Genomic DNA, 26,976 nt, shown 5'->3' on the forward strand with positions numbered 1-26,976 from the left:
CCACCGTCACAGGGAAGGATTTATTCCCAACACCTCATTTAAACCAGCACATGGAATCCTGGAATTGTTTGGCTTTAAAAAGACCTCAAAGCTCATCTTGTTCCACCCCCTTGCCATGGGCAGGGACACCTTCCGCTAGACTACAGGCTATGTCCTGGAGGAGGAGATCAGGCTTGTCCCAGCTCCTCTCCTGGATTCTTTTGTCTTTCTGATGAGCAAGGCAAGAGTGAGCAGTTTAAGGTCTCTGGTGGTTATATTTTATAACAGGTTTTTAAAGTGCTTCCAGATGATATAGATTAAATAATTTCACTATTAACTAGCAGAAATAAGTTGTTCCATTTTGAAGAAGGGTTATAACTTTTGATGCCCATGTCAGATACTTCAGAAAAATTAACTTTTTCCCAATATACTTTCCATTCTTTGACGCACAACAGGCCCCAGGGATGCAAATATCCCAAGTTATTCCAGAGAGTTCTCCAGCCCCTCAGTGCTGATTGTCCTGTGTTTCTTCTCCATTTTTAACATCAGCCCTTGCCAAAGTCTCCTGTAAACCATGAGCTTCTCCAACTCTCAGAGTTCACTGTGAGGAAGGAAAGCTCACAAGGCGTGGGCACATCCTCTGATGGAAGAACTCTTCATGTCTTCTGATGGAAGAGCTCCAGCAATATCTCATAGATAATGACAATTATCAATCAGCCACACACTAGAGATGAGGAGGGAAGGTGGTACCAGGGACTTTTTGGGGTTCCATGAAGATTTTTCTTCCTTCCAGTCCTAGTTTTTCACCTCTCTTCATGGTCTTCTAAATTCTGCTACAATGAGGAGGGTGGAAAGGACAGTTAGGTGAAATGACCAGCTGCTTCTCCTGACTATCACTGCACTTTGCAGCCAGTTTTTTCATGCACAGAGATCTCACACCCTTTTCCTTCAAAATGCTGGACAGTGGGAAGGCCAGGAGCGGGGTGTCAGTGGTGGTGTCAGTGGCAGGGCAGTGATGTGCTGACTCTTGACCTGGGCAGGGATGTTCCCACCCTTTCCATTCCATAGAGTCCTAGAAGAGTTTGGGTAGGAAGGGACCTTAAGGATCATCTAGTTACAATCCCGGTCCTGTCCCTACCCTCTCAGTTTTGCTTTTCACCTCCAACCCTCCCAAGGAGAAGGCCCATTATTGATCATTCACATTGTTTCCAAAGTCATTGATCTTCCTGCCCTGAACTGACGGGTCCCCTCATGCCCCACCTGGAGCCACCATCACCCTCTCCCAGCACCCAGCTGGACTCTCAGTTACCATCCCCTGTGCCCTACTTAGAGGATGACCTAAAAATCAGCCTCTGTCTATAACACCACAGCCATGACTCATCTGCTCTTCTCAATCTTACAATTAAAGCCTCCAGAAATGGAGACTGTCATTGTCTGGGAATATATCAAGTAGCACTTGAGAAGACTTAGTAAAACCAGAGGGGGGAAAAATATATTGGGAATTCTACAGGGAACATTTTTGAAGCTGTGTAGCTCCACCATTTATTAAATAGAGGGATCTGTGTCCTTAAAACTGTTCCTTCTCTATATATTCCAGACTTTTAAAATAAAAATAAATTTATTTCAGGGTTATCAGTCTGAAGCATGTGATGCTTGGATTTACCCCATGATCTTCCCAGCTGGTGTGAGTCCCACAGACACTTCTGAGCCTAAACTTGCAGAACCCCCTTAGGGAACACATCCAGCTTTCCTACGAAATTTGCTGAAGGAATTTCATGATTTTGAAACTTTCCTTAGCCAGGCCTACAAATGGCTAGAACACAGCACAGAGGGTGTTGTTTATGTGGGTATATCAGTGGAAATACTGAAGTCCATGTGGTGAAGCCCAGGTTAAGGACTTGTTCGACTGGTCAACTTGAGTTTTGAATTGAGCAGCATTCAGGGATGTGCCTGGGATCCACATTTTTTCAGGGAGTGAGTATTCTGGCCTGCCCTTTGTTTGCCTTGATTTTCCTATTTCCACTGAAGTCAGTGAAACCACTATGAAACTGGTGTAAGACAAAGGGAACTGGGGTTTTAAGTCCCATGTGCCCCAGCCTTCCCCTTTCCAGGCCCTGGCCTGGGGTTTTTTTGTCCCCCAAGAAGGTTCCCAGCTCCCCCATGGCACAGCTCTGTGTTTCTCCCACTCCACACTTTCCTGGGGAGCAAGGTCTGCCTGTAAGGACTTGACTCATCCAGAGTTTTTCAAGTTGCAAGTCTTAGTGCCCTGCAAAACCCTGGAGATGTTTATCAGGAACATACATGAAGGGAGAAGAACTCCCTGTGACAAAAAAGGCATATTTCATGTTACAGTGGATCTCCTGGGAGACAAATTTCCATCTACTGACTCCTAGAAGCTGTCCCTGCCATGCCAGTGCTCCTTGCCAACGGCAATTTCCCATCTCCAGGGGGCCCAGCCCCCAACACAAACATTCCTTGGGCAACACCAGTTCTACGTGCAACTGCCTGTAACAGCAAGGACTTCTCCTTGCTTTTGATGTTTCTACTGAAAAATATTTGATGTCCTGGTCACTCCCTGCTGGAGGTCCCAAGGGTGCCAGAGGTGGGTGCCGTGCCAGGAGCTGGGGGGGCTGTGGGTGCCGCTGGTCGCGGCACTTGACAGGGAGAGGCTGACATTGGACACCCCTCCATGTCATCCCTGAAATCACAGAATCCCAGACTGGTTTGGGTGGGAGAGACCTTAAAGCTCATTCAGTCCCACCCCCTGCTATGGGCAGGGACACCTTCCACTAGACCAGGTTTCTTCAAGTCCTGTCCAACTTGGCCTTGGAGACTTCCAGGAATGGGGTGGCCACACCTTCTCTGGACAACATCAGAACATAGAATGCCCACTTCAAGCACTACAGAAATGTTGAAGCAAAACTTGCCTGGGCCAAATTTCAGTTCCCACTTGGAGATGGTGAGAGTGGGAGAGTCTGGGAGTGTCCCCAGCACTGGTGTTCCTGCACCAGTGATGGGGAGAGGTCACATCTCTGTTCAGGGATTAGCCATGTGGAACAGGGCTGGAGAACTCACTGCTGGCATAAACCCGTCTGTGATCCTCTTCCAGCTCCTGCTAAATGCTTTCCGTCTCTGCTGCCAGGCAGATTCCACAGTGCTGGAAGAGCGAGGTGATGACCTTACTCAGCACAGAGCTGTAAAGCCACCGTGTCACAGAGGAAGTCACATGGCATTGGCACGGTCTGCCCAGGGCTGCATGTGGCAGTAGCTGCCCCAGCCAGCCCAGCTCTGCACGGGGAAGGGTGAACAGTGAATGGGACACGGTGGGGCCAGAGCTGAGGGATTGCTGTGTTTGGAGACAAAGAGTGGGAACCAAGGAACTGAGCAGCACCAGCACCTGCTGCTGCAGCAGCTGCTCTGTGGAACACCAGGAGAAGCTGCAGGAACCCAATATTGTGGGCAGTGATCTAGTGGAAGGTGTCCCTGCCCATGGCAGGGGGTGGAACGAGATGAGCTTTAAGGTCCCTTTCCAAACCATTGTGTGCTTCTGTGAAGCCCCAGGAGGTCATCAGCATCACCCTCAGGTCACACACAAAAGCCAAGGTGGGCTGACGGGAGTGGGACCGGACAGTCCCGCACGTGTCCCGCTCTCTCTCGCAGTGGGTGATGGAGGGAGGCAGGACAGCCTCATCCACGGGCAGGATGACCTGCGAGGTGTTCCTCATCACCCACGAGGTTTTATCCTGTGGCCTGCGACACGCCAGGCCCTCGGGGGGACGCTGAGCTGTCACCGTCGCTTCCCCGCTCCCGGGAGGCTGCGAACCCCTTCCCGCTGCCCGGCTCCGGACTTCGGCCAAAGTGCGGGAAATGGCTCCTGCCTGGGGAAAAAGGACGGACACGGCGTGCGGGGGCTCTCAGACAGCGGGGCTTCGGGGGCTTCCCCCCTCCTCGCAGCGCGGGGCTGCCGCGGCCCCGCCGGGGATGCTCCGGCCGCGGAGCGCTCCGTCGCGGGGGGGGGGGGACGGGCGGGGCTGGGCGGCACCGCGTGCGCGCATCGCCTCGCACCGCTCAGCACCGCACGGCACCGCTCCGCACAGCATCGCCCCGCACAGCATCGCCCCGCTCCGCACCGCCCGCGGGAGGGGGCACGGCCGCGTCCCGCCCCCCGCACCGCCCCTGCGCCGCCGCGGAGCGCAGCGCGGGCGCGCAGCCGGACCGGACCCGCCCCGCCGCCGCCGCCGCCACCGCTTTGTGTCTGGGCGCCGCCCGCGGAGGCGGAGGCGGGCCCGGCCCTGGGCTCCGCGGCGCGGCGGGGCGGGCGGCGGGACGGCCGCGGGCAGCCCCCGGCGGCGCCCCCGCAGCGTCCGCGCCCCCGCACCGCGGCTCGGCCGCGCATGGACGCGCGCTCCCGCCTGCACCGTGAGTACCGCGGGGCCGGGGGGGCTCGGGATCCCCCCCAGGGATGCCCGTGACAGGGATGCCCGTGCCGCACACCCACCGGTGCGCGGGGCTGGCGGGGAGCGAGGGGCGCGGGGCGGGAGCGCCGGGCGCGGCGGAGCCTCTGCCGAGGACAAAGGAGCGACAGGAGCGGGAGCGGGGGCGGCGCGGGGCTCCCGGGGCTCCCCCGGCACGCTCCGGGCACGGACCGTGCGGTGCCGCCGCCTGCGCGCAGCCCCCGCACCCCGGGGACGTTTCGGGCGCGTCTCCGCGGGCGTTCCCGTTAATCTGCCTGGAACGGCGATCGGGCTCAGCACAGCTCCTGGAATATTCTGCGCCCGTTCCAGCGCCGGTGCCACCCTCCCGAGGCACCGGCGGTGCTGGAGATGCCTCCGAGCAGGGACAGCGCTGCCTTCCGCGGTCCCGCGTGGCTTTGGTGCCGTGTCCCTCTGCCAGCACGATCCCACAGCCTGGCCGCTTTGGAGAAGGCCAGCTGAAGGGTGCTGAAGTTGGTTGCCCAGGATTAGGGGAACGATGGGGCCATGGGGACCAGCGCATCCCTGTTCTGGGGGATTTGGGAGAACCTGGGCAGGGGGCTGGGCCATGGGGGCTCAGGGCCTGCATCCCCCCCCCGGACCTATCTCCGTGTCTGCCGAGGGGACCAGGAACCGGCTGGGTTTCCTCGTTATTCCTGGGAGGCTGGACCAGGAATGGTCACGCCTGTGAGAGCCCTGGTGAAAGTTCCTTGATTTTTGGAAAACAGAAATGATCCGTATGGATCTTTTTGCTGTTTCTGTCACTCCAGTGAAATCCCTTCATTTTGCTCTTGTACATCTGTGATTTTCAGCCCAAAACTCCGGCCACGTGCCATTCACGGTTTTAACCTGAGGTGTTGAGTGATCATAATCCTTAGGGACAGGTGAAATACAAAGCATTTTCCTCATCATTCCATGACAAGAGAAGTGACTTAATGTGTTGGATTTTGCTGTTCCGCATCTGCTCACTCAGCTCCTCTTGGAGGATGGATCCTTGCCATGGCAACCTCCACGGCACAGATTGCAGCCACTTTGGGAAGTAGTAGGACTTGGTAAAGAAATAGGAACAGCTGATCTCAGAACCCCCAGAATTAGGGATAAATTGTACATCTTGGAAAGTGTGACCTCTTTTTGGGAATATTCACATTGCTTCAGTTCATAGGTGCGGGGGTGGGAAGGGAATCGGCCTTTGAGGAGGTCATGGATCTTTCTTTTCATGCAGCTGCAGTGAAAGGAGGGTTCTTCATTTTCCAAACAATATTAATGACTGTGGTTTATGTCAAAGCCGTATTAAACTAATGATCTTATAATGAAATAGCTCGATGTGTCATGTCAGCTTGGTGCCTCTGTGATCTTCACCCTTTGCCTGGATTTGATCTGTAAAACTTTTCCTTTGATAAACTGGCATTTTTTAATTTTTTAATTATCTCACAGAGGAGGGCCTTCCCTGTGTCTTCAGTTATACAAATCTTGTGAAATGCTTAAAAAAAGGGTTTTACATTACACCAATTTTGGCAGTTGCTGGAGTGACAGGAGCCATTCCTGAGTGCCTGATAGATTGGAGCAGGCTCAGGGAGCTGCAGCTCGGAAGCAAACGCTGGGCTGGAGGCGGCTGCTCGGTCACGGCTCCACTGGTGGGAGTCCCTGGGAAGGAGGAGCAGTGCCTGGCCAGCAGCAAATTTCCCATCCTTGGGCCTGCAGTAATTTATAAATGCTTCTTAAAAAATTCATTAAAAATTTCTTGAAGTTGTAGCTGCCTACAAATAGGATTTTAAAAGGGAGGTTGCCCATTGTCTCTGGAATATTTCAAGGAAGCAGCGTGTGCACTGTTAGAGCCACCAAACTTCGGATTAAAGAGGAATTAATTGTCCCTGAGGTACTTGCAGCTGTACAAGGCTTTGCTGTGAGCGTCGATTTTAAAGCAGAGACGCAAAAGCAGGGATGCAAAATACAGCAGAGCTTCGGGATTCATCCCAGAGCCAGGGAACAGGGATGGACCCACCTCAGAGCTGCTGCCCGGGCAGGGCAGGCTGTGGCTGTGTGATAGCAGCTCCAGAGCTCCCCAAAGTCCCCTTGAGCACCCCAGAGCCCCGTGGCCACTGAGTCACCCCTGGCTCACACCATCCCCAGTGCCATCACCCAACCACTGTGGTGCTGTCGGAGTCTCAGCTGGGAGGGGCCTTGGGATGGGGGATAGGAAAGGGGATTGATGTGCAGCAAGGGTTTCCTAGTGCTTCAGAAATAGTGAATTTTACCCTTCTGGACATTCAGCTCCCACCCCAACTCCCTTGACCTGCTGGAGGGTGGTGGGGAGTGAAGGCTCCATCTCTGGAGCTGCAGGAGCCCCAGCTGTGTCTGGAACAGCCAGTCCTGGGTACCCCCCTTGGGCAGGGCTGGTGACCTGGGAGTCAAACCTTCTGGAAGTGGGTGTAGGAGGAACCGCTCACCTTTGGCAAAGGGGTGTGAATCCATCAGAGTGATCATCAGCACTTTGAAAATCCACTGGGACACCAGCTTGGTGTGTGGGAACCCACACCCACCACCCTGCAAATTGTCCCAGAAACAGCCAGTGCCTCTCTATAATCCAAATTAATGATCTTGGTGGATCTAAGCCGAGCACCTCGATGTTGTACCAAGCCCTATTTAAAGATTTGTAAGAGCCACCGTGGCTTTCAAATGGCTTGGTTTTCATCTCAGCTCTCTCTAATTTTAGCGTGGTTTCTGGAGGCTTTAATTTGCCGGCACGGCAGATTGCATCAAATCCTGGGACGAGCCTTGCAGAACTGAGCTTTTTCTCAGAGCTTTTTTTTTTTTTGCCTCGGGAATGCAGCAATTTGTTGATGGCAGAGAAATCCTTCATGTGTTACTGGGCAGAGCCACCCCTTTTGGTGTGACCTACGGAGAAGTTATGGAAGAACGGAAGGTGGAGGGATGTGATGGACGGGAGGAGGGATGGCTGGAAGGAGCTGGGAATCGGGCTAGAGAGGTCTGACAGCCCAGGGGAGAGGCTGCCGCTGGCAGGACTGTGGCTAAGTGAGAAATTAGGGAAGTAAAGGAGCGTTAAATCCCAGTGCTCTGGGAAGGGGGAGCAAATACCATGTTAATGGATCAAGTTATGGTGAATAAAGAAGAAAGGAAGCTGTAAGCTCAAGAAGGCTTTTTTTCTTATAAGGAGGAGAACACTCTTCATCCTTTAGTTCACTTGTATCCAGAGTGAATGACTTTATAGCTACAGGAGTTTAAGCTTATTGGAGGAAAATGCCTTTTTTTTGCCTTTTTTTTTTTCCCAACTATTTTACTGGGGAAAGGATTTGCAAATGAGAGTTGGAGCAAAGAAAATCTGCGGAGAGCAAGTTTAACCATTTCTGAGCATAGGAGCTGGTGGCCAGTGGGCAGAACTGGTTTGAATCTGTCCAGGAGAGCAGCACCGTTTGTCCAGATGCAGCAGTCGGGATGTGGGAACAAAACAGTGGGACTGTGAGTGCTGTGCATGTTCCCATGGATGGGAAACCAACACTTGGCTTTGTGGGATGTCAATTGTCTGTCACTGCTCTGCTTTCAAGGGTGTTTGAGATGTAAAGACATCCTTGTGAGATCTTTGCTGCTTGGTGTGTTGCTCGAGTTGGGTGCCTGGGAGCTCTGGCACGGACTATAAATAGAACAATGGATGGAGCAATTTGGCAGGTATAAAATGCGGAATTAAGGAGCGTTGTGACAAACACACACACCTGGGTGAGCTCGGGAGCTGACGCTGTGTGAGGGGCCGGGCAGAGCATCCCATCTGCTCCCTGCCACCGGAGTCACGGAGCTGCTGCTCCACATCCCGCAGAGAGCTGCCCTGGAGTGGAATTTAAAGCTTTGCTTGCCTTGGATTGGTTTGGACTTGGATTGGTTTTCACCTGCTGACTTTAAAGTCCCGCTTCATCGGTGACTTTTTTTGCACTTTTTCAATTTTTGCTGCGGTCACCGCAGAGAAGCTTGTGGAAGGAAGGGATGGCGTGGCACGACAAAGGTGGCATTCCAGAGGCTGTTCTGAGAGGACCTCGCTGCCGAAATGGATTTACCCCCACGCTGGGTTACAGCAGGAGCTCTGTGCGGGGCCGGCGGCGGCGCTGCCTGGCCCTGCTGCGGCGCATGACCCGCAACTGCAGAGGTGCTGGACTGGGCTGGGTGGGAGGGGATCAAACCTGGTGGGAGCTGAGTTGTGGGGCTGAGGAGCTGTTGGCAGGGGGACCTTGGTGGCTGTGGTGGCCGAGGAGCCAAGCTGTGGCTGGCAGAGCTCCTCTCCGGCAGGCCCAGGAGCTCTGTCTCCATCTCTTCTCAGGTCAAACCCCACCTGTCCCTCCTATTCTCAGCTTCTCTTGCATCACTTTATTCTCCAATATGTAAAAATCAGCTCCATTCAGACACCATATGTTCTATTTTTAATGTCATGTTCCATCTCTTCACTGTTGCCCTCCTCAGTGTTGACCTTTGAAGAGTTTTTGGGGCAGAGGCTCCCCACCCCTTGTAGAGGCTTTGGGAGATGTTTATTGTTCTCATTGCTCCTGACAGAAGGGCAGTTTGGACAGGAGGGAATGGTTAGGGAGCAATGGCTGGAGGCTGTGGGTGGAAGGGATGAGGCTGAGGAAGGGGACACTTCACCCCAGTGGAAGGTGCTCTGGGTACCTGGTGGGCAGCTTGTCTTCATAATTAGCATGAAATGCACTAATGGAGGTGTTGGAGTGGGGTTGGAATCTCATTGCACCTTGTGTTTGGCTCTGCCTCGGGTATCTGATCCCCTGATCACACTGGTGCGTCTGTGCGGCGTCCCCACCTTGAGGCAATGCTGAAGCTCTTGCTGTTGTTACAATAAATATTCTTACATTTTCAAGCCTGAGCACTAAATTGGTGGCTTTCAGCAGTTCTCTAATTATGTGAGACATTTTTTGTTCTTAACAAATGGTTCTTATTCTTGCCAGCACTTCAGCCCGGTGTTCTAGGACTGTGGGTGTCAGGGAACAGAACATATTTCTGTGTCTGTGAATATGATCCCACACGTTGTCTTAAGTGGGAAAATGTTCACAGCCCTTATATGGTGAGGGATTTTTTTTCCCTAAATCCATCAGAGCTCTCTCCTGCAGTAATAACGCAGTTTGATCTTCCTGGTGCTCTGTGGGATGGGGATGGATTAGGAACCAGAAATACGAAATGGGCTTTCTTCTTTTCCTGGCAAAAGTATCCTGTGGTGTGACCTGCTCTGCTTCATAAACCATTCAGGAACTGGTTCTAGAAGTGGTTGATGATTTTCAACATCTAGTCAACGTAGAACTGCTAAGCTGATAGGTTCCTGGGAGCAGCCACGGTGCTGTGTCTCCTGGTGTTATGCATCTCTTCTGCATTTTCCCTGTGAGTTCCCACACTCCTTGTTGTGCTCAGCTGTGTCGGCAGCAGCGTTGCAGTCTCCTGGCCCTGTAGGCAGCCAAGGACTGCAGAAAAAGCTGAGATGTCTGTGTGCCATGGCACAGTGACATGTGCCACAGTGATGTGCTGTGCTCTCCTGTCCTGTGCCAGAGGTATCTCGGTGTGTCATACAAGTGAGATTTGGGGAATACATGAGTTAGAGAGTGTCCAAAGGAGGGACATGAAGATGGGGAAGGCTCTGAGGGGAAGCCGTGTGAGGAGCAGCTGAGGGCACTTGGTCTGTTCAGCTGGAGGAGACTGACGGGAGACCTCATTGCAGTTACAACTTCCTTGGGAGGGGAAGAGGAGGGGCAGGCACTGATCTATGTTCTTTGGGGACCAGGGACAAGACCCCAGGGAATGGCCTGGAGTTGTGTCAAGGCAGGTTTAGGTTGAATCTCAGAAAAAGATTCTCCCCCCAGAGGGTGGTTGGGCACTGAACAGGCTCCCCAGGGCAGTGGTCACAGCACCAAGGCTGCCAGAGCTCCAGGAGTGTTTGGATGATCCTCTGGGGCACGTGGTGTGACTCTTGGGGATGGTCCTGTGCAGGGCTAAAGGTTGGACTTGATGATCCTTGTGGATCCCTTCCACCTCAGCAGATTCTGCGATTCTCTCGTGGCACAGTGACGTGTTCCCTCGTGATGTGCTGTGCTCTCCAGTCCTGTGCCAGAGGTATCTTTCCACATCATGCAGTGACATTTGGGGAATACATGAGTTACCCAAGCACCTCATGGTGTCCTGAAGACATGTTGGTGAGAGACTGGTTACAGACTCATGAACACATGAAGCAAAGAGTGAAGAACTCTTTTTACCCTCCAGTGGTATTATTCCATACTCATTTTTGCATTAGATATTCCTGCGCAGTGGCATAATGCCCCCAAACCCTCTTGGTTTGTAAGAGGAAGGCTTTGGTCATGTATGAGAGGAGGAGGAGGAGGAGGTGTGAGGCTCTGTCCATGGTGCTTGCTGTGAAAGCTGGAGGCAGAGGGGAGGATGGACAGACTGCAGTGGAGCTGCTGTGGTGGCCCAGTATGTGTTGTGGTGCCATCAGCATTGGGAGGCCCCTGGATGGAGGAATGTGTTGGTGCCCAGCCTGTGGGGTCACCCAGCCTGGAGAACCACCACCTCAAAGGAGGAGTACCCAGCTAAGGGGACAGTAGTGGCATGAACATGGATGCTGTTATCCATGGGTGACCAGTGTCACAGAACTATAGAATGAGTGGGGTTGGAAGGGTCCTGTGGAGATCATCCAGTCTACCCTCCCCTGATAAAGGAAGTTCACCCAGAGCAGGTTGCACAGGAACCCACCCAGGTGGGATTTGAATATCTCCAGAGAAGGAGACTCCATGGCCTCCCTGGGCAGCCTGTTCAGTGCTCTGGCACCCTCACAGTAAAGAAGTTTTTCCTTATATTCATGTGGAACTTCCTGTGTTCCAGTTTGTGCCCATTGCCTCTTGCCCCATAGCTGGGCACCCCCAAGCAGAGCCTGGTCCATCCTCTGACTCCTCCCTGCAGACACTGACAGACATGGATGAGGTCCCCTCTCAGTGTCTCCTCTCGAGGCTGAACAGCCCCAGCTCCCTCAGCCTCTCCTTGTAAGGGAGATGCTCCAGTTCCCTCATCATCTCTGCAGCCTCTGCTGGACCTGCTCCAGGAGCTCCATGTCCCCCCTGTCCTGAGGAGCCCAGAACTGGACACAGCACTGCAGATGTGCCTCACAGGGCTGAGCACAGGGACAGGATCCCCTCCCTGACCTTCTAGCAATGCTCTTCCTTATGCCCCCCAGGATCCCACTGACCTCCTTGCTCCCCCGGATACGCTGCTGGTCATGGATAGCTTGTTGTCCACCAGAACCCCCAGGTCCTCCTCCACTAAGGATTCCTTCCTGATGTGCCATTTTGGGGAGCAATGGTCTGCATAAATCTTGAGAACAGACCCCATTACTACATGTGTATTTGTATAGGAATTTTTCTTCGGACCATAAAATGCAGTTTTCTTTATTTGTTGTCCCATGGTTGCAGATGCTGCAGTGTTTTTTTCTAAGGGATTTTTTTCCCTACTAAAGCCATTTTTCAGGATTCCAGCAGAAGTATCCATGCAAGAGGCCACACTAAAAACTGTCACTGAGATGCTTGCCTGTGTGAGCACATCAGCTCTCCAACCTGGGCACAGAAACTCCTTAAAGCCAGGATTTCTGGGCATTTTCCAAGGCTGTCTGTGCCTTCATCCTGCCAGGGAAAGGCACTCTTTTAATGGGATGTCATTACCACTGCTCAGTGATCATTTCCATTCTTAACAGCAACAATATGGTAACTTGGACAAGCTAAAAATTGAGCTTCAGGACCTGCCAATCAGAGGTCTTTAATCAGAGCTGCTATTTTTGGGGAGACAGATTTAGCATAAATAGGTGTGATGCAAAGTGTCGGACTCTATTTAGTCCTTGTCCAAGACATCTTCCTTTTGGAATGGTGACTTTGTATAAAATTCATCACCAAGGTCACTCTGCATCCATGGGGAGGGCCGGGAAAAAACAGAGACAAAGTAGCTGAATAATTTGTTTTCTTCCTCAGTTTTTCTTTAATATAAGTCCTTTCGTGTGAAATACAACAAAGAAAATATTTTCCAGGACGGTAAAGTGCTGAACCTTCTTGTGGGGGGTATTTTTGGTGCAGTAACTTAGAGTTGTTAATTGCTGGCAGATTCCAGCCCGTGGAGCTCAGTGGGATTCCCTGGGCTGTTGATGGATTTGGAGCTGGTCCACCACTGTCTGTAGAAACACTGAGCTCCACAGCTCTATTCGGAGTACGGTACTTTAACGCACTCCTGAGATTTCTTTATTCCCTCACACAGTGTTTGGGTTTGGTGGTGATTTTCCCACCTTCCAATGTGACATATTGTGTCTCAGCAGAAAGACTCCTCTGTTGTCATCTTTGTTCTTCACCCTGATGTCCCCCAGCCCCTCCACCTCCTCAGGCACTTCTAGGAACCAAACTAGGACAGGGATAAGGAGACTGGTATTCCAGGCAGGTGGTGGAGTCCCCATCCCTGGAGGTGCCCAAGGAACAACTGGATGTGGCACTCAGTGCTCTGAGCTGGGTGACAAGGTGGGGATTGGGCACAGGTTGGACTTGATGGTCTGGAAGGGCTTTTCTAACCTCAAGGATTCTGTGGTTCTGTGATTCTGTTTCTCAGGACTTGCATCTCCTCTGTGCAGCTCCTACAACTGGGAAATCATCCACAGAGTTGGTGAAAGCAGAAAAGACTCCATCATTGTGAGCTGTCAGATTAGCCTGGGATTGGGTAAATCTTACTTACTCCTGCTAGATTTGACCCTGACTGGTCACCCCAAACTCCTTATGAGTTATGTGGTCACTTAGAGAAAAGCAGAGGTGGGATTGGTGCCTGATGCCATCAGGAGATGGTCTCTGATCCCAGCTCCATTTGGAACTCTTGTTTTTGCCCTGGAGATGGTAACAAGCAGCTCCCAATCCGTCTTTTCCATGCCACCTAGGGATGGGTAGATATCTATCCTGTTTCCCATAACTCATCCCTTTTATAAACTGACCTACTTAGTGACTTTCACAGAGAAGTCCATCCCTTTGCCCGTCCTTTCATCGTATTTTGAGCATTTTCCATACCCAGTATGTCCTTCCTTTTTATTTCAATGAGGGAATGGGGTTCTATAGCTTTAGAATAGCTCTGAGAAACTTTATAGCAAAGAAATGGTGTTCTTTCTGCAATAGTTGGCATTTTTCTAGTCCATTAATCACTGACTTTGGCAGCACTGAGTGAACAGCGTGAAAAACATACCTAGTTTTAACAGTAATATAAGATTTACAGAATACAATGAGTTTGTTCTTAATAAACACACACCTAAAATTCAACACTTTTTTTAAGGAATGTTCATAGTTGACAGAAGAGAAAAACGAGTGATCATTTTGTCTCTAACGAACTGATATGTCTGAATATTAAATCATCTACAGAAAGTACCTCTTAATTTCTCTCCATCCTCTTCCTCCATTTCCTTTACAACACAGCACTTGGCTGTTTCTTTCCTTGAGGTTTAGAGAAAGCTCTTTAGGATTGAGTATAAAACATATTATTGACCCTAAACACACAGTTTGTGTGCTGTCATGTATAAATGTATATACAATATGTGTGTGTATAAATATGTATAGCTTTATAAGAATATATGCATAGAATTTTGAATTGATCCTAGAGATTGCTCCATCCTCACACAAGGAGATAACCTGGAAAACCTTCAGCAAGTAAAACACAAACCATTAAGGAGTTTGATGACTTTTCCAAACCTTCAGCATCTGGAATGCTGGGACTTCACTTCTACCTCCTGGGGCTTCTCGGTTCCCTGTCAAGGGTGAGAAGTAGAATAATTTCTGCTGGAATAGGTTGAACTGGAAGTGGGACGAGCAGGGAGGGTGTCAGGGGATGTGTGTGTGTGTTTAAGAATGGTCAGGATACTCATCTGTTCCCTAAGAAGAGCTGCAGAGGTGGATCTTGGCTCTTTGGGAAGCTGCTCAGGGCTGGGCATTTTTCTTTTCAAGTTTACCCAGAATTTCTAAGCAACTACATAAAAAAGTAATTTTCTTCAGGCACACGAGGATTTTTCCAGACTCACTCTGTGCTTCTTCAGCCTCATGGAAAAACTGGCACATGAGATTTTAGGTCCTGAAATGACTTTTTCCAGTTTATAATTGCTTCCCTGATAAGTATTTTCGTAGAATAGTTTGGGTTGGAAGGGACCTTTAGTATCATCTTATTCCACCTCCTGCCCTGGACAGGGGCACCTTCCACTATCCCAGGTTGCTCCAAGCCCCGTCCAACCTGGCCTGTTAAATCTAAAGTGGGAAACCCCAAATACTCCTCCTGGGATAGTAACTTTGGATGTCTTTCACTTTGAAATGTTCTCAGCCTTTCAGAAGAGCCCCCTTGGGTTTGGGGTGGCCCCAAAGTGTGGACCTTTTTTGCACCATCTGAGAATCCAGGTGGATTTGACCCACATCCCAGCCTCTGGAAGATGCAGTGCATCCTGTAGTGGGGAGTGCCCTTGGATTTCAGGAGCCGCATCACTCTGGAAGGGTGGGCTGCTCGACATGGGCTGCTCTGTGTCCCAGGAGGGAGAATCACAGAGCCACAGAATATGCTGAGTTGGAAGAGACCTATAAGGATCATCAAGTCCAACCCTCAGCCCTGCACAGGACCATCCCCAAGAGTCACACCACGTGCCCCAGAGGATCATCCAAACGCTCCTGGAGCTCTGGCAGCCTTGGTGCTGTGACCACTGCCCTGGGGAGCCTGTTCAGTGCCCAACCACCCTCTGCAGGAAGAGTCTTTTTCTAAGATCCAACCTAAACCTGCCCTGACACAACTTCAGGCCATTCCCTGAGGTCCTGTCCCTGGTCTCCACAGAGCAGAGATCAGTGCCTGTCCCTTGTCTTCCCCTCATGAGGAGTTGTAAGGAACGTTTTGGGGAGGGGAACAAGGGCTGGCAGAGCAGCTTCTGAGGAGGATGTGTGGCAGCTGTGCCAAGACACCCGGAGTCAGAGGGAGAGTCCTTCTGGTTCTGAGGCTTTAAATAGTGCTCAGTACCTCAAACTGCTCTTGGAGGAAGGATGAGGAAAGCAGGATAAGAATAGCTATGCACAAGGTGCCTCCCTGTGAGCACTGAACAGCTGGCGGGGAGGAATTAGCGCAGAGTGCCTGGTTAAAGGTGATGTCATGAGGATTCACAGCAGAGCTGCCCTAGTGCAGAAGAGCCTTCATTCCATGCTGCTGGAAAGCTCAATTTGCCATTCTCGTCTTGTAACACAGGCTTGTCAGTGTGGAAATGGGGAATGTGAGCATTTTTTTTTTTCATGTATAGAGTCTGTTGCTGTCTTTTAAAACACATATCGCAGTTCTGTAATACATTTAATGCCTCATGTATTTCCTTTTAGTCATGTGGCCCTGAGTTTTAATCTGCTAATTGGGTATTAATGGGCAAATCAGGCTTGGTGTAAGGTCTTTTCATCATAAAATCCTGGATTGGTTTGAGTTGGATGGGACTTCAAAGCTCATCCAGTCCCACCCCCTGTCATGGGCAGGGACACCTTCCACTATCCCAAGTTGCTCCAAGCCCCATCCAACCTGGCCTTGAACACTTCCAGGGATGGGGCAGCCACAGTTTCTCTGGGCAACCTGTGCCAGGGCCTCACCACCCTCATGGCCAAGAATTCCTTCCCCATATCCCATCTAACCCTGCCCTCTGGCAATGGGAAGCCATTCCCCCTTGTCCTGTCACTCCACCCCTTGTTCAAAGCCCCTCTCCAGCTTTCAAGCTCTTGCCAGGCCACAGAGAAAGGGACCAGCTCCAAACTCTGTTACCATCCATCCCAGGTTGAGGACTCTGTTACAGAAGGTTTTGTGGGATGAACTGAATGTGGGATGAAATGTGCTGAGCTTCCCCTGAGTGTCCAGAGGTTGAGCAGTTTTCCATGTGCTGCTGTGGGAAGGGGGTTGCAGTAACACTCCATGATCCAGAGAGGAACACAGAGAGTGCTTGGAAATTGTGTGCTGAAAAAAGCTATTAATATTAAGGCACTTTTTCTTGTTTTCAGCTCTGAACTGTAATTTACTATGATTATTTGTTTCCTAATAAATACTGTGGAGCTCATCTCGACATCAAAACACATTAAGCATTTTGCTCTGATATCTCGTACTCGGGCTAATTTAATTCATCTCTGGGAAGGAGTTTGTGACCAGATGCATGAGATTTGACTCTGAGGTATCACACAGCTTGTTTTGTCTCTTTGGATATACCCAGGAGGTCAAATTCACTCCCTTATATCTTTATAATTTAATTGGAGGCAAGAGAGCTCCATAGGCAGAAATGAGTGCACTCATTGCCCCCCAGTGTGGGATGGGAGGTGCTCAGGTGAAGGTGGGAGCATTTGAGTGAATCGAATGCTCTGTGAGAAAGTCATCAATGTTTGTCTTTAAAGAGCTTCCAACATTTCAGCTGGAGCAGCTACGACTCAACTAATGGAATTAAAACTGGAGTTTTAAATTGAAATAGAAATCAAATACAAAGTAGTGACTCCTGCTGCCATTTAACTGCAGATATAAGATGAATGCTTATTATTAATTAGGGAGTGAAAAAAGCTAATTAGCAAGTTACATTGTGGCATTGCTTTGGAGATGAGGGTTTGTTATTAAAATTGCTTTGAAAGCAAAGATAGTCCACAGCTAAACATGATTTAGCGTCATTTTCCGACTTTTCGTGTCTCTACTTTTCTGCTCTGTTTGTTTATCTTTCCAAATTGTGGTGGGACAAATTCTGCTCTGAATTAAAGTTTGTGTGCAGATGGAGGTTGGTCCTGTGCCAGGGCCCAGCTCTCCATGGGGGCCCTGGATACACCTTATCCAGCCTCCTGTGCCAAACTCTCCATGCTTGTGTCACTGCTGCTTTACCAGGAAAACCAGAGCTGTTCTGAATCTTCCGTCCTCCTTTTACAAGTTGTTCTTGTGTGTTTTGTGTGGATATTTGAGTCTTTCTTATTCAGCATAATGGTTGGAAAAGCCCTCTGAGTCCATTGGGTCCAGCCATTCCCCAGCACTGCCAAGGCCATTACTAACCTGTGTCCCCAAGTGCCACATCCACATCCCTTTGAAATCTAGGGATGGGACTCCACCACTGCCCTGGGCAGCTGTGCCAGTGACTGACCACTCTTTCCAGAAAGGACTTTTTCCAATATCCAACCTAACCCTCCTCTGGCACAACTTGAGATAGTTTCCTCTTGTCCTGTCCCTTGTTCCCTGGGAGCAGACTCCACCTGCCTCCACCTTCCTGTCAGGGAGTTGCAGAGAGCCAGAAGGTCCCCCCTGAGCCTCCTTTTCTCCAGGCTGAGCCTCCCCAGGTCCCTCAGCTGCTCCTGGTGCTCCAGACCCTTTCCCAGCTCTGTTCCCTCCCCTGGACACGCTCCAGCCCCTCAATGTCCTTCTTGTCATGAGGGGCCCAGAACTGGACTCAGGACCGGAGGTGCCTCAGCAGTGCCAGCACAGGGGGACATCACTGCCCTGGTCTTGTGGCCACACCATGGCTGGTATAGGCCAGCTGCCCTTGGCCACCTGGGCACATTCCTTTGACTTGTTATCATCGGAAGTGTCTGTTATCCCCTGGATTTCCCTGCCTTGTGCCTGCTCTGGCCCAGCAGCACTCAAGGAGTCATTTTGGATGGTTTAACACCCACCCTCCAAAACCACCCTGTGTCAGGATCAGTGTCTGCTCTGCTCAGGGAAGAAAACAGACCTGAAGGGTCTGTGCTGCCTCCTCGCAGCTTCTCCTCCACACTCTCAGGGCAGAGCAGGGCTGTGGCATCAGTGGTTACAATATTATAAAATCATTTATAAACATCAATCCTGAAAGAAAAGCACTCCAGGAAAGAAATCCAGGTCTTCTGGAGCATCTGTAGTGATTTGGTCATTGATTTTCTGGAGCAAAATTTTTGATTTGATGATATTTCAGTGTCCTGTATACTTGTGATTTATTTGTCAACAAGATGAGCAAAAGGCAGATTTATTTGTAATAGTTCTAAGGGTCCTGTAACAATGTTTATTTGATGAAGTGCGATGGTTATAAAGGAACTTCAGCCATGGTTTATAATGCACAGAATTAATGGAATTATGGATGGAAGTAGATGAGCTTTGAGGCTCATAAATGAGCTGTGGGTTGGAACTAGGTGGGCTTTCATAGAACCATAAAATATGTTGAGTTGAAAGGGACTCATCAGGATCAACTTCTGGCCCTGTGCAGAACACACCAAGAAATCTAAGTGGGAATCCAAGTGTAAAAAAAAAAGGGGATCCCCCCCCATAAAAGCGCTGGAGTCCAAGCCAAACCCTTCCATGATTCTGCGCTTCTGAAAAATGTCTTGCCAAACATGTAAAAGGTAAAAACCCCTATTTTTACACATTCATATTCATACAATTTAGTTATAATATCATAATTTTAGCGTATGGCATCCATAGAAGCTGGAAATTAAAAGCATCCTTTTACACAGAAATCCTTGGATTAGACAGTGTCCATAAGATCAGGGATCAGCCGTGATAGTCCTTGTTTGGAGCAGTCTCTGACAATAAGACCGTGTCCCCTTTTCCCTTGGAATGACAAATGTTGATCCTCGGTATGAGGTGGCAAATGTTTGTGGCCTGTCTGCATGAGGGACTTGTCTCCTCCTTTTAATACTGATTAAGAGACAGATTGTTCACAGGCTACTCGAGCCAGGTCCCTCTTGGGGTGAGATGATGGCTCAGACCCAACCAAGGTTCCTGCTGCTTGAATTTGCAGCTTCATTTCACCTGGGACAGTGCCTGGATGAGCCCAGGGGGGTTCCTGGAGCAGCAGAGTGTTATGGATGAGATAATAAGCAACTTCTGAAAGTGATTAAATAAAGGTGGCATAGCTAGGCCAGGCAAGCCAACATCATGATGTGTTCATTCTTTACCCTTTGCCAGTCTTTGATAGATTATTTTAGCGGTTACAGAAGGCTTTCCATGTTGGAAACAGCAGGCAGATCGTAAAGCCCAGGAATTCCAGAGCCTGTGGAAGGTCAGCACTGCCTTTGCCAGCCGCAGGGTCTGATACTCTCGGGCACACGGTGGGACTCTTGAGGATGGTCCTGTGGAGGGCCCTTGTGGGTCCCTTGCAGCTCACCCCATTCTGTGACTATGACAGTTGTCACCGTGCCCACTCCAAGCACGCTCATATCCATTCCCTGACCTTTTATCTCCAGCAGAGAAGTGCTGTGAGCCATGAGGAACCTGGCAGCCGTGGAAAACCCTTGAAGCTTTGCCAATAAATTTTAATAGATGGGAGTTAAAGCTTTTCAGTGTTTCAAATGTTGTTTTCACTCCTTGATTAGCAATTCAGCCCTGCTCCTCATCCTGGTATGTGCTCGTTTGCATAACCCGGCCTAGGCTGGCACTTCTGTCTGTCTCGGCTGAGGTGCTGGAGCAGCACTAAGACACACATTTCCAAAGCTCATCTTAAGCTCTCACAGAAGTCAGAGCTTATTTCAAATCTGGGAGTGCAAGCACTGAATATTTTAGAAATGGGAGCCCATGTGCCTTCAGCAGCTGGTTTTTGGGTTTGGAGTTTGTTGTTGTTTGTTTTTTTTTTTAAATGTTCATTGGCATCAGCAGGCTCTTTCCTATAAAATTATTTTGGATTCTACCCACTGATTGAAGCCTTTTCAGTTTGGTCAGAATGACCTTTGTTTGTTGTATGTTGAATATATGTTGCTTTGTGCTTGATTGTTGAGTGAGAGTTTTATTAGTCCTGTGAAGTGGATGATGCTGTAGGGTTAAGATTGAACCCAAGGCTGGTTGTTTTGTGTATTCTGAGACCTTTCACTCTACAATGATGGCTGTACCTTCTGTCTTCTTGTTTTAGCCTGGAGAAAAGGAGGCTCAGGGGGACCTTCTCACTTTCTGCAACTCCCTGACAGGAGGGTGGAGGTCGGGCTCTACTCCCAGGGAACAAGGGACAGGATGAGAGAAAATGACCTCAAGTTGTGCCAGGGAGGTTTAGGTTGACTATTAGGAAAGATTTTTTCATGGAAAGGGTTGTTAAGATTGGAAGGGGCTGCCCAGGGCAGTGTTGGAGTCCCCATCCTTGGAGGGATTGCAAAGGCATGAGGATGTGGCACATGGGGACATGGGCCAGTGGTGGCCTTGGCAGTGCTGGGGGAACAGATGGACTCACTGGTCTGAGAGGACTTTTCCAACCTAAACCATCCTATGATTCTCTCCTGCAACTCAGCAATCAGGAGAGAGGGAGGAGGAGTGATCCAAAATTATCAATATGATATTTAAGCCCCCTGGAAATGCCAATTTGTTGACTGATACAATTCACCAATGGAATAAAGGTACCTGTAACATTCTTCATAATGGAGTTGTCATGAACTCAAACGTTTGTCAATGTAAGAATTTAAATGACCTGAAAACTAATCCTCAGCTATAACTGTTCCCAAAAGCCTTTGTTCATTGTGATGATTTCCAACATTGCTTCCAGTTTCACAGGTTTTAAAAATACACTTCCCAGTTTTGGAAGGAGGAAGTTTTCTTGTAGGACAAGTGAAATCACCATAAAAGGCTTGTTATCAAGTCTTATGGGTTCACTGTTTTTAATTTAACTTGTTACATCACAGGAGTGTGAATTAATTAAACTTCCTATTCATATATATGTAGGATCTATTTTAGCTGATGAATCTCTGAGACAAAGGTTGGAGATGCGTCAGCATCTCCTCTGCCTCTCTGAGAGGAAAATAAATGTGGTTAAAAAGAGCTGCATGGAAGGGAAGACATCAGTGACTGTGCCCTTCATCCTCCTGGACAAAGAGCTCCTTGAAAGGAGACTCTTCATCAGGGGACACACTGTGATCATCAGCCTAGGGGGACACTGAAGCTCCTTTGAATATTCTAATTCCCTCTCCAGCTCAGTGAATGTGTCTTTTCCTCCGTAAAGTCACAATTAATGAGAAACCTGCAGCCCTGGTCAGCACTACTGAGCATCTTGCAGTGCTTTTAATCGACTTATCCAGCATCTGGTGTGACTTGAAAGCCCTGGCTGGCTGTCCTTTGGTCCCTGCCCTCTGATTGCTTTTTTTCCTGCTAACAGCTCACATTTGAGGTCTAACAGCTCACATTTGAGGTTCAATATCTTGCAACTTCATTAGGAAGAAATTAACTTCTGCAGGAACTGAGTGGTAGAAAATGTATCTTTGGATCTTCTCCTAGTGCAGGAGCCCATTCAGGGCTGGTGCTTCCAAGTGCTGGTCTCGTTAATCCCCTGCACAGCAGGTCAGGAGAGGAGCTGCTTCCTGCAGGAGATGTGTCACTGCAGTGACTGTACACAGAGCAGCTTCTGGGTTGGCTCTTCATTTCATATTCTGTTTTGATTCCAAATGTTGTAATACCCCAAACAAATATTGCTGCCTGCTCTCCCAGAATTCTTCTGCAGCTCAGTGGTCCAGGGAGCAACTGGACCACTCCAGGGACTCCTGCCTGATGTTTTTAACTTAACTTTGGTAGGGAGGAACCTCAAAGCCCATCCAGTCCTACCTCCTGCCATGGGCAGGGACACCTTCCACTCTCCCAGGTTGCTCCAAGCCCCGTCCAACCTGGCCTTGGACACTTCCAGAGATGGGGCAGCCACAGTTTCTCTGGGCAACCTGTGCCAGGGCTCACCACCCTCATGGCCAAGAATTCCTTCCCAATTTCCCATCCAACCCTGCCCTCTGGCAGTGAGAAGCCATTCCCCCTTGTCCTGTCCCTCCAGGCCCTTGTCCAACTCTCCAGCTCTCTTAGGGCCTCTTTAGGCACTGAAGGTTTTTTAAGGACCTTCACCTTGCTGTGAAGTCTCCCTGGCTCTGTATCAGCTCTTCTCACTGCTTCCCACCCTGGAGTCCCTTACTGGGCCAGGTTGAGGTGGATACTGGGATTCTTTGCCCTCCAGTAGGACACTGTGTGGCCATGCAGGGATGGACCTGGTTTACTGTTCCCTCTCACTGCACCAAGGGCTATCACTTACTCTCTGTTGTTATCAGTTTAGCAGATTTTAAATCACTTGCACAGAAATGATTTCATGTCTTAAGTCTTTGGAGAAGAGATTAAGTGACAAAAAGTCCCAGGCTGGGCTCTGGATTAAGCTCTGCTCTGGCTATAGTGATTCCCACTCACAATTAGGCTTCTTTCCTAAACTTTCCTGTTGTGATTTCCAAGCTCTTTAGTGTAATACACCCATTTCAAGCACCCTCAGCTCTCAGTCAGAGCTGGGCAGTGGTAAATCCAGTGCCTGCTGAATGTGTTGCTGTCCTAGTGATTCTGTTCCCCACAATCCCACTAATCCCATCAGAAGGAATGTGTCAGCCCAGTTTGACGCTGCAGTTTTTGAGACACACGTATGCTGGCATTAATTTGATTAAGCTGCTGTAATTCTCTCTAAATAATGTTGTGTTTTAGTGATTCCATTGCCCTGTGCAGGATCAGTGTCAAGCTGACAGGCTTGGAACTATTCTGATTATCCTGTTTACTCCATTAATTTGGAGCAGCAGCTGCTTGGTCCCTTCTAATTTGCTGTACCAAGGATGTGCAACATGTCACAAAAGTGTTATTGTGATTCTACCTGTGGCCAACTTATTGACAGCCTTAGAACACAAGGCAAAGGCTCAAGATGGATCCAGATAAAATCTTAAAGACTGTTTTTTGGAAAAGAAGACAGGATAGAAAGTAGAGATGTGCAGAGAAGATTAACCTGGTGGTTCTTGCTGAAATAAACCCCCATAAATCCCTATAAGTTCTCATTAATCCAATGCTAGAAACATCTACAGGACATCAATATATTCACTGCTCCAAGAAGTGATCAGTTAGTTTTACTTCTTGATTTCTTCCTAAAACACTGGCAGTGAGCAGCCAAACGACCATTTGAGCTCTTCTGAATCCTATGTGGAAAGCAAGGTAATTCCTGCAGAATGGGGAAAACTGCTTATCTGGAGTATAATCACAACTAGAATGACTTTTTTTGTGCTGGAAACCACCCCAGGCTCACCTGTCTGCTCACCTGCTGCACAGCCTGGACCTGACTTTTCCTGGGATGATTTAACACACCACAAATCTCTTTTAGGATTCACCCAGGAGTAGTGAAAGGGATAATATTTCATGGTAACATTTAAAAAAAAGTAACATTATTTACAAATTTCAACAGGCAGTGTTTGCTTATTTACAGAATCCTGTTTGCTTATTTACAGAAATAATTCCTCAAAACTCAGCAGTAAAGGAAGGGGCAGCAGCTCCTGAGCTGCCATTTGAATCCACAATTTTTTGGTTGGTGATTTAGTTGTCAGAGAAATATTACTGTAAAATATAATTTTTCTGTATATGAAGGACTATGAAATAAAGTGGCTTTTGGGGCCGATTGTCTACGCTGGCCTTGCACTGTGGGGAGTTCATATTTCCTCAGCTGTTGGTGGCTCCTTCTTATCTCCTGAGCCACTGCCAGATCTGCAAAGTAAGGAAATCTATTTTAAGAAAGGAAGAGAAATCCCCAGTGCTGTTCAGGCTATGGAAATATCTCCCAGTGAACGTGGACTGTGCTGAGGTGTTCCTGCTAAATTTGTATTTAATAATGTAATGTGGGAATGAATTTCCTCACTCGGGAGATCCTGGGAGGTTGCACCAGGCAGAGGGTGATTTGGAGCTGCAAAACTGTCCCTGTGCCAGCTGCCCCAGGCCACTGGCAGTCCCTCTGTGCCAGCTCAGTGCTGGCAGGACACAGGCAGTGTGTTCTCCCAGGCTTGAGTGGGAACCTGAGTTGAGCTCTTTTGAGGAAATCCTGGTTCTTAGAGTGACTGAGAACAGTCAGCCCAGAGCTGGGCACCCGTCCCTTCCTCCAGCTCTGTTTCATGCCCCCACCTCCCCTTCAGAACCAGAAACATCCTTTACACACCCACTGAATGTTTCATCAGTGCTGTGAGAGGGAAACGACATTAGGAGAGAGTAAAGTAATTCTCTTCTTGGATCTGACCCAAAAATTGTAGTTGGTGCCTGTGATCTATGTAAGGACTATGTCAGGAGGTTGGAGTGAAATCTCTTGTGACAGGTCCACGTGCACATCCACAGCCTCGGCCTGTTTCCAGTCACAGAGGGCTCTAAACCAGCCTTGAGCTGCTGCCTCTCCACTGCCTGTAAGGGAAGCAAAATGGACCACTAATATTTAACATGGAGCTCCATCTTTTTTTGACTGACTGTTCGAATTGAAAGGGAAAGTTTTGTTGGGTTCTTTTTGTTGGAGAATATTGGCCAATGCATTTGGAACAAGCAGTTTCTCAGGTTTGTGATCTGTTGCTGGGATGGAAGGAAAAGGAGAAGCCACAGATGAGCATGTAGAGAAGGAACTGCCATTATTCCATGTTGGAGGAGCCACTGAATGGAGCTGCTGAGCAGATGTGGGGATGCAGACATGCAGAGCCTTAGGCAGGGACTAATGTTCAGTCAGTGTTTCGCATCAGTGACTAAAAATGGGCTGTGCAGGGTTGATACAATAGTCAGTAATTTCCCTTAGAAATTGGGAGTCTCGCAGGGTACGCTGGGAATCTGTGCTGGATGTGTTGGGGGTTGGACAACCAGGGACATGGTGGGATTTTGGGGTGTCCTGTCCAGGGTGGAAGTTGGACTCAGTGATTGTGTGGGTCCTTCCAACTCAGGACGTTCTGTGGTTCTGTGATTCTCTGACCCAAGGGAATGGACTGAAGTTGTGTTGGGTTTAGGCTGAATATCAGGGAAAAGGTTCTTCCCCCAGAGGGTGGTTGGGACTGAACGGGCTCCCCAGAGCAGTGGTCACAGCACTGAGGCTGCCAGAGCTCAAGCAGTGTTTGGATGATCCTCTGGAGCACATGATCCTCTGAGGCACATGGCACACTCTTGGGGATGGTCCTGTGCACGGCTGAGGGTTGGACTGGATGATCCTTGTGGATCCCTTCCAGCTCAGCACATTCTGATTTGTTCCGTTGGTTGACTTGACCCCACTGGACAGTCCACTCCTAAAGAAGCTCCCTGGGATCAGCCAGCCTGGAGCAGAGGCAATAAGACCTGACAGGGAGCTGAGGCTGTGCTGCCACATCTCTAAGATCAAATCCCTCCTGGTGCCTGTTGGTCCTGACATCCATTTTTAATAGAATTTCAATAGATGACAAGCAAATTTCATCTTGAATTGCCCTCGTTTTTATCCCATTAAAATATCCTTGACTGCCATAAAAACCAGAAGGTTGTCAGTTTATCTTACCAGAATGTTCCCAACATTTCTGTGGGCAAATAAGATCCTCAGTAGTGTGGAAGTAGACAGGAAAAAACGCAGTTGTTCTTGGGTCAACTCTTCTGTCCCTGCAGGATATGAGAGCTGTTACCTTCAGGTATCACCAGGGGTTAAAAACATCAAGTAAACCCAAAGGTTTGACAGCTAAGAGGTTCTTTCTGCTCTTTAAAAAGGGCTCATATAATTCCCACTACTATTAGTATGGAGTTAAGTATGGAGGATGCACAGGAAAGAAATTGCAGAACTTCAAAATAACATCTTTAATATTAAAATGAATATAAAGTTATCCATGTCTTTTAATTCTTAAGGGACTTACTCAGTTATAAAAATATTTTTTGTTCTTTCCAATGTTTCTCTGGTTACAATGTGAATTTCTTTAAATATTTATATCTAAATAAGTAAATATAATTATGTAATATACAAGTATATAAATATAAACAAACATTTATAAGTACCTCATATACAAGCATATAAATACAAATACAGAAATTCATAAGTATAAATATAGACATATAAATGTAGAAACATGCAAACATGCAAAAATAGATAAATTTAAATATGGAAACATGCAAACATATACTAATATATCAAATCCAGAGTAATTTACATATGGAAACATGCAAACATACATAAAGATATAAAATATAAGCTGAGATATTTAAATATGTAAACAAGCAACTATATAAAAGGATTACTGTTTTGTCATTGTGCCACAGATGGAAAGGACCAGAAGATAATTCTGTAAGTTAAAAATACATAAAAAAGGAACAAGAAGTCAGGCTGGTTATGTGATTAGGAGGTTTATTCTGCTACAAAGTGATATACTGCTAATAAAAATGGAAGTATGGACAGATCATTGTAGTAATTTCATAGCAGAAGCTTAATCAGACAGCTGTGGACTACAAAGTAACTCTCTTTTCCTGATCTGGGATATCTGACATGATCATTCCAGCTCTGAGGGATTCAGGGTGGCCTCCCTGGCATTTGGAAGGTGGGACTGGGAGGCAGGTGGGATGCTCTGTTGCAGAATGTCCTCCTTTGCTGTTCCTAGCTGCTGGAGAGGCTCTTCTGGTCCCACCAATTTTGTGAGGGAAGTGTGTGGTCAGATCTGTGGAATCTCAGCCAGTCTGGTACCAGAGAGCCCATAAACACGAGGCTGCTGTTGTTGACACTCAGGGGGTTGTTGCATTTACTGGGGATGCAATGCAGGGACAGGGC

At 48.7% G+C, this 26,976-nt stretch overlaps 1 protein-coding gene and 1 long non-coding RNA gene across 7 annotated transcripts in view; one reads left to right on the top strand and one right to left on the bottom strand.

Annotated features, from left to right (window-relative positions):
- Window positions 1-390: 390 nt before the first annotated feature.
- LOC120323590 lies at window positions 391-3,128 on the bottom strand. Its single transcript, XR_005564212.1, has 2 exons — window positions 3,055-3,128; window positions 391-812 (listed from the first exon to the last, which is right to left on the bottom strand). It is a non-coding gene; the product is annotated as an uncharacterized LOC120323590 (long non-coding RNA).
- A 1,218-nt stretch (window positions 3,129-4,346) lies between these two features.
- The window catches only part of LRRC7 (leucine rich repeat containing 7), a 114,738-nt gene continuing 92,108 nt past the window's right edge, over window positions 4,347-26,976 (top strand). For 2 of the 6 annotated variants that reach the window (XM_039383039.1, XM_039383041.1), the window contains exon 1: window positions 7,280-8,604. In XM_039383039.1, coding sequence (XP_039238973.1) covers window positions 8,445-8,604 — 160 coding nt within the window. In that variant the 5' untranslated portion in view covers window positions 7,280-8,444. Of the gene's footprint in view, window positions 4,399-7,270; window positions 8,605-26,976 lie in introns of those variants that run through there. The other 4 variants (XM_027719041.2, XR_005564216.1, XM_039383042.1 and 1 more) reach the window with 4 other exon arrangements.

Source organism: Pipra filicauda, unplaced genomic scaffold (genome assembly GCF_003945595.2).
Source record: "Pipra filicauda isolate LSUMZ 115617 unplaced genomic scaffold, ASM394559v2 scaffold295_size919547_pilon, whole genome shotgun sequence".
NCBI lineage: Eukaryota > Metazoa > Chordata > Aves > Passeriformes > Pipridae > Pipra > Pipra filicauda.